This window comes from Echinococcus granulosus, assembly GCF_000524195.1.
Source record: "Echinococcus granulosus chromosome Unknown EG_S00012, whole genome shotgun sequence".
In the NCBI taxonomy this organism is placed as follows: Eukaryota; Metazoa; Platyhelminthes; class Cestoda; order Cyclophyllidea; family Taeniidae; genus Echinococcus; species Echinococcus granulosus.
The window spans coordinates 1,552,646-1,564,770 of NW_020170392.1; the positions used below are offsets into that span (position 1 = coordinate 1,552,646).

General features: G+C 38.7%; 3 protein-coding genes across 3 annotated transcripts; 2 read left to right on the plus strand and 1 right to left on the minus strand. All coding sequences in view use genetic code 11, as the record gives it.

The window, feature by feature from the left end:
* Positions 1-2,031: 2,031 nt before the first annotated feature.
* On the plus strand, positions 2,032-4,351 carry EGR_02710 (CD63 antigen; the record flags this gene model as incomplete). The annotated part of the gene is made up of 7 exons (XM_024491959.1): positions 2,032-2,088; positions 2,378-2,614; positions 3,085-3,159; positions 3,490-3,615; positions 3,699-3,873; positions 3,943-4,154; positions 4,202-4,351. 7 exons carry the CDS (start codon positions 2,032-2,034, stop codon positions 4,349-4,351), a joined length of 1,032 nt encoding a protein of 343 aa, XP_024353774.1.
* A 593-nt stretch (positions 4,352-4,944) lies between these two features.
* Positions 4,945-5,889, minus strand: EGR_02711 (hypothetical protein; the record flags this gene model as incomplete). The annotated part of the gene is made up of 2 exons (XM_024491960.1): positions 4,945-5,082; positions 5,776-5,889. 2 exons carry the CDS (start codon positions 5,887-5,889, stop codon positions 4,945-4,947), a joined length of 252 nt encoding a protein of 83 aa, XP_024353775.1.
* Positions 5,890-7,784: 1,895 nt separating this feature from the next.
* On the plus strand, positions 7,785-8,227 carry EGR_02712 (Sperm surface protein; the record flags this gene model as incomplete). Its single annotated transcript, XM_024491961.1, has 3 exons — positions 7,785-7,938; positions 7,976-8,049; positions 8,156-8,227. 3 exons carry the CDS (start codon positions 7,785-7,787, stop codon positions 8,225-8,227), a joined length of 300 nt encoding a protein of 99 aa, XP_024353776.1.
* Between the last annotated feature and the right edge of the window lie 3,898 nt (positions 8,228-12,125).

Genomic DNA, 12,125 nt, shown 5'->3' on the forward strand with positions numbered 1-12,125 from the left:
AGTGTTTAGCCGCTCTCCTCAAGAGTAGAGAGGTGGGGTGGTTGTCGAAGGTGGATGCCACCTTAGACATGCTGTTAGGGGACGTCAGAGATTCTCCCATCCAAAACATATGTACTTCTTCCACCCCCGATAGGGTCTACCACTTGGCAACAGAAATCAGGACAAATCCTAAAAGGTGGGATTCGTTTTCAGCTTCCACCAATGCATCGTCCTGAAACCGTCCCAAAGATGAAAGAAGACATAATGCTTGAGGAGAACATATACATTTGACATGCATAAGACCTTTGGACTACTGGTATAGCTAATAAGACAGGCCGCCTGGCGGTGGTAAAGAGGCGGAGCCCAAAGTCATCCATTACCAAACCCTCAAGTTGACCAAACGATCAAAGCATCCCATTCAATCATAGCAAGACAACTACGTGTTTAACCCCTGCCTTTGTCAATTCGTTGATAGCGTTACAAAATAAATATTAAAAACAAGTGATAATTCCTCTGATTCCTCTCAATTTGATTTTCAAGGGTACATCATATATTTCATGTAATGATTTTGATAAAAATCGGTGGAAAATTTTTTTCCGAAAATGCTTTTCTGTTTGGCGCTCTTTTGTTTACCTCAACTACGTGTAAAAGTAAATAAAAGTTCGTGTGCATGTTAAATATTAATGATTGGTCAGAAACCGATGTTGCAATTATTCATTTCTATACTCCTGCCTGCAAATCCCTATCACACCTCATCAACTACTACAGCTGTACTTTGTACCATAAAATATGCATGCATTGGATTTTGGAACATCCGACCCAATGAAACAAACTTTGGCAACTTTGCCTACGGTTGTTTACGAAGGGGCATGAGCGGATCAAATTCGTTAGCACTTCAAAGCTGGTGATTAAAATTTGGCCAAATTAATTATTGCCCGAAGCATAATACGGTGAATGAAGCGTAAGTTAAAGACCAACCTTTTAAAGGTTTAATTTCCACAGCTAAGCCATTTTAATATTTTGGAATGTGTTCCTACAATAAGTACCCCGAGGTTTTCTTAGGGAGGAAAATTTGGAACAAGATGGTGGAAGCTTGTTTACTTCAGATTAGCAGGCGCAAAGAAGGTTACCTACTGAGGAGAGCAATAAACCTAGAGATAATACGGAAATGTAATTTAGATAGCCAAATGAGAAATAAGTATGCAAGGGATATTTCTGCAAGGCTGTTTGAGTTAACAGTTCCATGCAAGGAATTGGAAACTAGTCTCCTAATTAAACTTTCACATTTTTAAACAAACTATGTGAAGATGGCTGTGATTTTTACTAATGCTATTTAGATTTCGCAAACTGACCAGGTTTCTGGAAAAGCTTGCCTTTGCATTAAAGTATTGCCATCTGTTTAAATAACTAAGGCAATCGGCTAGAGTCTTATTTATGGTGTGGTTGTCGATCTTTGGCCTGTTATAGTAATACTTATTCACAAATGTTTGACCAGACAAATTATTTACGAATTAGACCATGCGCGCTTTATTGTTTATTCTTCACACTTAAAATGCAGGCAGCGTTTAGTGTATGGCCGCGTAGAATGCAATCGTCATGGCAATGCACTCAGTGTTGAAGGTGCTCAGAGAGTCAAGAAATCCATGAAGTTGTCAACTTTCCGCATTACGAAGGAGTTAGGTTGCTTTATCATGACTGAGGTCGAATTGCTTTTGCCATTTAACTTAAGGCGTCACCTAGGCCATTGGCTTTTTGTGAAACAATTTTGAATAGTGGTATAGGATTGAGTCGAATAATCACCTCAACTCTGTTAGACGCGATTGAATCATTTAGCAGTGTGTTTAATGTCTAGCTCATAAAATATGATGATTCCAAAACCCATGATTTATCATTAATTTGATCCTTTTTAAAACTTTTGTGAATTGCTAAGGGAATCAAGGAATGACTATTTTTGCTTCTATAGCAAGGAGGTTTTAAAACAGGCCCTAGGTGTTGTCAAATGTCATGCAGGTTTGAATCAATACTTAATACTTCCAATCAATTTGAATGTTGATGTCAATTTGCTTGAAGACTAGTGGGGATGGTTTTTCCCCGACAACGTCGTACGGGGTACGCGAAAGGACGAACTTAACAAATCTCAACAGTTTTATGAAATAAAAGTGGATAATTGGAGGTATGATGACATCATCAATAGCAGAATAGTTCATATGGTTCCCCTGGACCACTTTCTTCTAAAATTTTATCTGACGAGAGCCAAAAATTCACACTACGTTCCGATGAATTAAAGTTAGTATTCATAGATCGGTGGTTCATTGCCAATGAATGCTAAAAGTTATAAGTCCTTGATAGGAGTTGAACTGGCTAGACGATTGTAAGGTCTGATGGTTTTCCTTTTCAGTTGATTGGTTTGGCACTGGTTGTGGCCGGCGCCTGGGCCGTCTTCAATATTCCTTCCTTCATGCAAGCCCTTGCCTTCGCATTCGACACCGACGTTACTGGCAGTGAGCTGTACCAGAACGCCAAATTGACCCAGGCCATTGCCTACGTCTGTATCGGCCTGGGCCTCTTCATTTTCCTTGTCTCCTTCTTCGGGTGCTGTGGTGTCGTTACCGACAGCTGTTGCCTTCTCATTACTGTGAGCCCTTCCCATTCCCACTCGCTTCTCAATGACGAAATTCAGGATCGTTATTTGGCAAATATCTTTAATTACTAAATTCTCCCAAATGCTTCTTATGATGGTGCATCAGCGTCCTTTCAAACGCATTTTAAAGTCAGGGGTTATCTTTTGGATTGTAATCTATTTGAAAAGGTTTAAAATGCCATCAATCCAAATTTTATTAACAGCGTCTCTTTCTCTAAGTACCACTTCGATTTGGAAACAAGTATTTAGTATTTGATGGAATTTTAACTAGGGTCACTCGCATGATGTGACTTAGAGCAATTATGCACAAAGCGTTTATACGGCAAAACAGACGCCATGCTAGGGTGTGTCGGTAAGCCTTACCGAAATGCATACAAATGTGTATCGGATAGCCTTATTGTTGTAACTGCCGGTTTAGGCTCAATGATTGTTGCTTACTTAGCAATTGACTATTTGCATTTCAGTACGCTGTGGTTGTCAGTCTGCTCTTCCTTGCAAAGGTCATCTGTGTTCTCGTTTTCCTACTACTCGGTGAAAAGGTAGACAGTAATTTTCACGATTTAAGACTTGTGAGCTCAATAACTGTAGTGAAGTGAAAGATTTTTACCAATTTCATTGCATATTGAAGTGTAAGAAACCAGAAGACCTTTTAAAAACCTTCTTAAGCATCGCTTTTATGGTGTTGTTAGCCTATAAACCTTGATAACCCACAGATCTTTTGTGCTATTTCAGGCGAAAATGTAACATCAGCCTTTTTTGTCTTCTTGGCATCCTACCAGACATTTTAAAAAGCAAATTTCATAAATGTTCCCTGTCGAGAAATAGAGAGGAGTGACACCCCTCGATGATCCCATTATTTAACGTTGTAGATCTCACCAATCGTTATTGACAAAATTCAAGACGGTTTTTCTGCAAACTACAAGGGCTACTTGGGTCTGCCACATCAAGATGATTCCACGTCTTATTCGCAGACGATGGACACCATCATGCTGAATGTAAGCTAACATCCCCACCAGGTTCTGCTATGCAATTAATCGCCCAGTGGGTCGGAAACTGTAAACTCTTATTCCTCTTTTAGTTCCAGTGCTGTGGGGTGTACGGTCCGCAGGACTTTGAACAAGTAAGGACCTCGGCGCTGTGGCATGAAGTAGGTCGACTGTATGTCAACGCAGAGAGTCGAGAGATTACCGGGGATGCCGTCGGCTTGCCCGTTGCCTGCTGCCAATTCCGCAACATTGATTTCCCCATGAACTGTACGGTTAACAGCAAATCTTTGAATAGGATCGTATTCTTTTGTAACAACATGTTTTGCCACCTTTCAGCTACATTTCACCAACTGCATCGGAGCATGAAGAACACGCAGTGTCCAGTTAAGCCAGTGTCCGCCTACAATACAATGGGCTGTGTCGAAAGAATATCTTCCACTCTGAAACAGTACACAGTGGCAATTGCAGTAGCACCGGTAATAATCGCTGTTATCGAAGTGATAGGCGTAATTTTGGCCAGCGCATTGGCCCACGAAGTGAAGCAGGATGTGGGACGGTTATACTACTAGTAGGAGGACCTATTTCATCCGAGTAGAGAAAGGACAAACAGGCAGACAGAAAGAGACGAAAGGTCTCGTACATAGCCATGAACACAAGACACTCATCCTCTCTTGCAATCATTTGTGAATTTCTAATGAACCACACCTCAAGAATGATCACCGGCGTTCAGTATGACAACCTGTAAAGATTCTAATGGACCAGATACGATTAAAATAGTTCCCATTTTACTGGTTAAATTACTTGTATTTCCACGCAGTTTGCCAGATTTTCTAAAAAAAGGTCCGAAAATCGCAGTAAAACGCCATGCTACTACAAGAAAACAAGTAGATGACATATTTAATTGCATAAAACTATTCTTAAAAATGACTGCATTTAATTTTCTGAAGGGCAGAAAACGCCTTAAAAAGAGGCCTATTGGGTGCATTTCAAATCTAAGCACTTTACAAACGCCCACCGCATGGATAACAAACAAAAATTAAGAGAGGTATCGTTAAGACCGCGAGTCGCCTAATGGGGCACTAAGCCTAAGAGATAACCCGACCTATGACTTAAAGAAAACGCTACCTACTTGTATTACAAAGAACTATTGCTAAGAAAACTACTGACCTCTAATTAGTTATTAACTAATTGCTACCATACTTTTTAATAAGTTCCACGACTCTAGGATTCTTAAAATGAATGATTTGTTAACTGATAGAGTACAAAAAAGGTGGGTTTGACCAATGCGAAAAGAGGAAAAGTTATGATATGTATTGAGTGAAAACCGAAGCAGTAAAACTAGAAAATATCATCGGGAGGACTTGTGGCATTGTCCAGCAGATCTTGAAGAATCCTTCTCTGAGACGGATTAATTTCGGATTGGATAAAACTAGCAGTCGTATCCAATGAGGCGAGATCTTCAGACATATACGCAAGCTATAGCATTGTAAGCAGAGATAAACACTAAACCTACAATTAAGGATTTCAGGTACAAAAACATGCCACTTTCTAAGTAACGAGCAAAGTTGTCTTTCATAGATTCAGCAGCGTCATCGACGTAGGCAGTGAGAGATAATGGTCCCTCTTTAGAAATTTCTTTGGATTTTGGGGGCTATCAATTCGTTATAAGAATGCACAGACATACCAAGGTTGAGAGGACAAGAAGGACCCGGTAAACTTCTGTTTCTTTTAAAAGATCAAGAAATAATTCAATTTCATATCCATGTGTTTCTAAAGTGAGTAAAACAGTATCGGAGTAAACACACCACAAGCATCCATGGAAAGGGTTTGGATCTTAAAAACAGTATTGAGAGCAGAAGAGTAATCACCTAGAGTGAGAATCAGCAAATGAATGCCATATAAGGTTCGTACGAGTGAGAATGTAAATTTGTAAGCATTTCATTAGGATGTGGGTGACACGAGGCGCATCACGGCAAAAAATGTCAGCGGCATGACTATAAACATTTATTGCCTCGGAGAGCCGCTTAGACTTCTACAAAGAAAATTGCATAACTTACAACGGAAGAAAACCGATAAAATATCTCCACAGAATATATAACAGTTGGCAGCATGTGTGAGCGAGACACAGGACTCATAAACCTAAAAGATGTTTGAAAGTAGGGGACCTACCTTTGCTGCTTTGAGAAGGCAGGAAATGGCGTGTTCCAGCAGTTCGCCTGAAGACAAAGTGGTAGAGGTTTGAAGATTTTCCTCAGCTCTTGCAAAGAGACGACCCGCTTCCATCAAAGCAGCTGCCTCAGCGAACCCATCCGAATTCAAAGCTTCACACTGTGCTTTGCCTAGAGCAAACACAGCCGCGTATTCATAGGTATCTTCAGTAGCCAGCAATTTCGCGATGTATGCTATTTCAAATGATGTTATAGAACAATGCCGGAAAACGCACCAAAATCATTCCTCGCCTCATCGACGTTCGCCTGTCGAAATATTTTCCTATATGTGAATGTAAAATGCGACTGTACTTCTGCAATTTCCCTGCAATCTCCCTATACAAACTGCCATATTCCACGTTGGGATTCATTACGGCATTAGTGACCTTGACAGTCACAAGGAGTAGGCTTACAAGCCGTTGTGAAACCTTGGGAGTAAGAAAACGTTACAATGTGATAGATGTAAAAAAGAATGTCGTGGATGTGAAGGCGACCGAAAAACCAACAACCAATCTAAAACACGCCCAAAGATTTACAAACTGAAGACCTGAAATTGTGTTTTTTTTTTTAAATCAGAAAAAGTAAAGTATTTGCAGCACCCTAACAGGATGGAAAGCTTAAAAACCAATACGGCTTTGCTTGCTAAGTGATAATTGATTATACTCAAATAAATTATTTGATACAGCTGGTCGTGTTAAAGAACCATGTGTCAGTTTTCTTTGCGTACTACAGCATCGCTCCGAAATCTGCCTGAAGACAAAAACATAATATGCACCAAAATACATATATTTGACATAGAGCAAAACTTGGGGCCATTGGCATTCCTCGGAGTCCGGCCCACCCTAGCAAAGATACATTGGCAGAAGCCCAAAGTTTTTCCTTCGTCAAAACCGAGAGATAAGCAACCGGTGCATTATGCTACCAAAATCGCACATTCTTTAGACTTACTCAAAAATGAGAGAAAATATGCAGGCAAAAAATGTGCTGTTGAAGTACAGAAGGGATTAGGGCTGCCGGCATAGCCTGGAGGCCAGACAGCTCGAAAATAGGTAGTGGTGAGCCCCCAGGAGCGGCGTTATATGTGTCGAGAATTAAACACACAACTGGATAATGGCAACGTAATCAAGATTTCTTTTAAGGAGCTTGAAGTTTATTTATTTGACCCGGTTGCAGTCATGGGAAAAATTTTGTATACTTTTGCTCAAATTCAAATCAATGTATCCAATGCAAGGTCTAAAATGTTGTGCGTTTTTCATATTTTAAAAACACAGCAAACCAAAGCGGCCTGCATGTTTTACAAATATGCAACGACACACTATTTCTGCTATTTAAAATGAAGTTTTGCGGATTCGCTCAAAATGTTGGTCTAGATTCATAACAAACCCCCATTTCTCACAAAATTCTGATTAATTCATAAGTCACCTTGTTATTTTCTCACATATATTTTTGTAGTTTTATGTTAGACTTTACAGACAATTTTTTATGCACGTGTTTCACCTAAAAGGTCGCTTTGTTGGAGTAGGTGATGTCATGGCAAAAGACTCCTGCCTACTTCAAACTGTCCGCGCAAGTCAAAATGAAATTTTTTGCTTGTCTTTGCCAAAAAAAACTTTGCGGATCCTTGGCACCTGTGTTTAACTTAGTCTACATATTTTTTTATTTAGGGACAAATGCTTATATCGGAAAATCAGCGCTCAAATTTGCCCTAATGCATTTGGACAAGTTTGGGCTGCTTGGTTTTTGTTTATTGTATATATTAAATTTTTATGGGTTTTTTTTAAACCTGGTGTTTTTGTTTTGAGAACTTGGTAATGGTTTGTAGTGTGTGGTCATTCAACCACACTTACTTGTTTTATCCATACTTTGATTCACAAATCCACTACAGCAGGAGGGAATTTCTAGCAACCTTTTCTTTTCTTACCATGTTTTTCTAAACTTTAATTGTATTTGTGGTTCTCTCTTTTTTTAGATATGTCGGCTCCATTCTCCAACACCCACTTGCGCGTTCCTCCCGGGTTTGCAAACATTCTCTGGTGCTTTGCGCGCGAAGTTCTACGCGTTCAGCCACCTGATATACTTAGATTTGGGATGGAATATTTTGACCACCTGTTGCGGGTAAGACTAGGTAAGGTATCTTTGTATTTAATGTAAAATTAACCCAGAAACCGGAGAGGAAGATATTGCGAAACTTGGTGCCGCGATCGATGATAGGTACTACAACAACCGTTCATTTGTAGTGAGTTTAAACATATACTGTCCCTATTACCTTAGGTTATGATATTTGTTAGTGGTTTTTAAATTGTCTTCTTACATACAATTCTACTATTTTTTATTATATTCAGATGTCCACACCTGGGCCGCATTCAAATCGCAATAAACCTCAACCAGGTTACCTTGATGGCTGCAAACCCTAGTTTATTTTCCTGAAGACGTCCTATTCCAATTAATAAAATAAAGCATCTTGTGTGTAGTGCCTAATACATTTTGCTTGTGAGTGGATATGATGCAGACTTTGTGCCTATTGGTTTACAGCCATCAACAAGACTTTAGAAGTTTGGCAGTTGTAGAGTCATTATTAGCTCATTAAATACAAAGTATCTGAATTCAGGCGTGACATTTAATTAGGATCTAATGGGTCATTTAAACATTTTATATTTTGACAGTAACGTTGCGACAAAGCCAAATCGATATATTTCTGCAAATTTTGTGAGGCTGTGAAATCATGGTAGCTTAATCCGTTATCACAGAGTAACTAGGTGTTGGGACTTGCATTTACGTCAAAAAGTTGTGGCTGGCTGATGCGATGTCTAGTATAGTTTGTGGTTTATAATCAAAATTTTAACTCATGCCACATGGTTTGAACTATGATGTCCTAACAATGTAAAAATTGGGTCATTTTGCATAATAAATAACCTCACCTTAACACTTGGTCTTCTTTGCTGTAATACGAATCTATAAAAAATAGTCAAATTTATGTCACTTGCTGAAACTCAAATTGCCTTGGGAATACACTTATGTACAAAGGTATCTTAGATATTTTACTCATATCCGTATTTGTCAAGTTATTCTAATTAAGACTTGAAAGCGCAATGGCAGAACGAAGCACTGATATGATTCATACTTAGAAAGTTGAAGTACGGAAGGTTATGCTTCTTGACATCTAACCATGGACATCGATTTGATCTATTGGGGTTTAGATGGTCATCACAGTATCAGATCAATGTCGAAACTTATCTGCATTAATTCCTCACAGACCATAAAATGTGCAGGATGTCATATTATAATAAGCTAAAACCAGTGCATCTGCGTCTTTTGATAACAACATGGATGCTTCATTAACACGAGAATTAGATTGACAAAATTAACAGTAGATTATGTATGATGCGTCCAGTCTTAAAATCTCAAGATTGGTTACAAGTCTGATCAAGTAGTTGTGGGGTTTTAAAACTCGCGTTCAATAATTTCGTAATATATTTAAGTAAAATTTATGTCAACCTCACTGACATACTCCAGTTCCATTTTTTGTTAAAGGAGCTCTGTGTCTTTGTTTTTATTTAAAATAACGAGGAATCATCGTCTGCTTACACATTTTCCCCGACTATTTCCTAATTTGCCCGCAAGTGATTACTGACTTATATCTAGTGATTTTGTGTAAGTATTATACCAAACATGGTGTAGTACGCACATTCAATAATAACTTAGCCATCATTATTTGGGAATTCAGGAAGGCCACCCTCTATCTAATGGACCGAGAGGTCCTACTTTCACTTAAAAGTAGAAACTTTGTTTGCGATTTTAGAGACAAATAGGGGATTCTGAGATTATACCCGTTCTCAAACCAATGGGTTCACAATGAGATAAAACGAAGTTTATTTTGCATTTGCCAGTCCGTAGATGGATAACGAGAGTGCAAATATGCGAAGTAGATTCAAGTGCGATATATTTAGTCCATTGAAAACCTAATTTTGCACTTACAAGTTGCAATTAATTTCATAGTTGAATTGCATAATCAAGCTAAACATTGGATGTACCCTTATTGATAATGGTAGTAATAGTTATCCCTTATAATAATTTCAAATTTTACCATTATATAAATGAGGGAATTTAATTTTTTGGCTGTCCTAATTATTTACCCTACCTTATTTGAGTTTTCTGTTGTTGTCTGACTTCGGTTATTTTCCGTCTTACACATTAAGTAATTAATCGCATTTTAGATTATTTCGTCTATCCTTCCCATGTTCCATTGTACAATTCCCACCCAAAAGAGTACTTAAGAATGCTAAAGTATGAATGCGGAAATAATAAATTAATAATTGGCATTATCTTTAAATGTTATTTCAATACCTTGTAAGGCCACACAGCATCACTTCGTTGATAAATAAATGCTACTGATTTTAAGCACTACAAGTATACTTAACAAGAGTGCAGTTCTGTATAACGTTTTGAGTTTATGCTATGGTTCTAGGATTCAAGTCGTAGATTTCTCTGTTACTCAGGAAACGGTCATTTCTTTTAGCAATACCACTTAATAGCCAAGACGTAAACATTGGTAGGCTGTGAACACATCGGCAAGTCCATTTGAAAGGGCGTAAAAACTGCCTCGATTTTTTAAGCATGACTTGTTTGTATCATCATCGGAGCAGCTTACAGGGTAGCTTTGAGGGGGTTGAGTGGTCCACTACCATGACTCCATATAGTGTAGCTAGTTGAGAGTTTTGCTTCCGTTTGAATAAACTGTCTGCATTGTAAAAAAATATCCTTTGAATCCATGACTAATTTATCACCAAACACTAATCGAGCCAGTGTTGGACTAAATAGTGCTATCGTAGAAACAAAAGATTTCGTGGTATAAATGCAAACACATAGGTTAACCAAACCTAGTGGTCGGTGGACCGATGCAAGCATTTGCAGTTTGTGGAAGTAATTAGAATCAAGACACATTTATATCACCCACAAGGCGATTTTTGTTTTAGGGCGCTAGCATTTTAGTTTCAAAGTTTTCTAAGAGTCAGTGGAATAGATTTCTGGAAGCGCTTGTTCGAAAGCGAATAATTAAATATGTCACACAGGTAGTTATAAAGTAGCAATGGTAAGAAAGTAGAAGTACAGATTAAACGCCCATTAAATCGCTACAAATTATCTTTTATGACGCCCATATAATCGCCCGTGCCTATTTGCATAATGCCAAAAATACGAGCATATATGCTCATTTTTACGGAAAACACAATTTCAAAAAACTTTCAATGCTCTTATACAAATGAGATATTTCAAGAATATATTTTTAGAAAAAGGTTACAATTCCGTTTAAGCAGTAAAACAACCTCTTTTAACGTGAAAGTAGATCCCCGTTGGGTCTTTCAGATTCCAGGCCATACTTTTATACCTTGGAATGCTACCTTTTTAAATAAAACGTCAGATATGTTACTTTTAGAAATGTTTGAGGTGATGAGGGAGAGAACGGTTCTTTTCATCCATATCAGTGAATAAGTGGTACGTATACTAAAAGATGACAGCAATCCTGTGAGGCTACTAGGTAAATCTGCATCGTCCCTCACTTACACTGTAAAGGCACCGTGTTTGGCTGAGTGAGTGATTTGTGACGTTCAACGTTTATTGAGCGGGAAAACGAATCATTTGCGATCCCAAAACGACGCACTCACCACCCACGGCACGATTCAGAGGTTATGTGGCACTTCAATCCTAGAAAAGTGGGATATATAAGCCTGATACTAATCGCAAGGCAGCTTGAAGGTGTAGAAGCGGAACAATGCATTGAGGAACCGAAAGGACTAGTGAGCTAGTGGAAAGAGAGTTTTGAGCTTAAAAGATGAGGCAATGCCTCCTACTGCACACGACAAAACTGACCAGCGGCAAGATTTGCGCTTTAGCTCGAGAGGATTGGGGAATGGGGGGGGGGGGGGGGAATGCGAAAGAGAGGAAGATAATACTCCATCCTCATTCTTGGTATTCTCCTTATGGTATTCAAGAAATGACCACCCCTCCTTGGCATCAGCAGATAATCAAAAGCGAAATAGAAAGAGGAATAAAATGCGGAAGTGACCAAGGTGAAGTTCATTGCGTTTAGAGACGACGCTGTTCATAATTGTTGACATCCGCAATTTTGTACCTCGTTGGGAGGGGGACAGTAGTCTAGAATGTTACTTGTTCTCGTAATTTAAGTTTAAAAGAATTGCTTGTGGCAATATTGCTTTCATACTAAAAATGCAGCGAACAAATTTGGCTACCTTTTATCACAGCATGAATAAAAGTAGTTAACCCTATTTGATTTTCCAGAAGAAAGGCTTATAACAC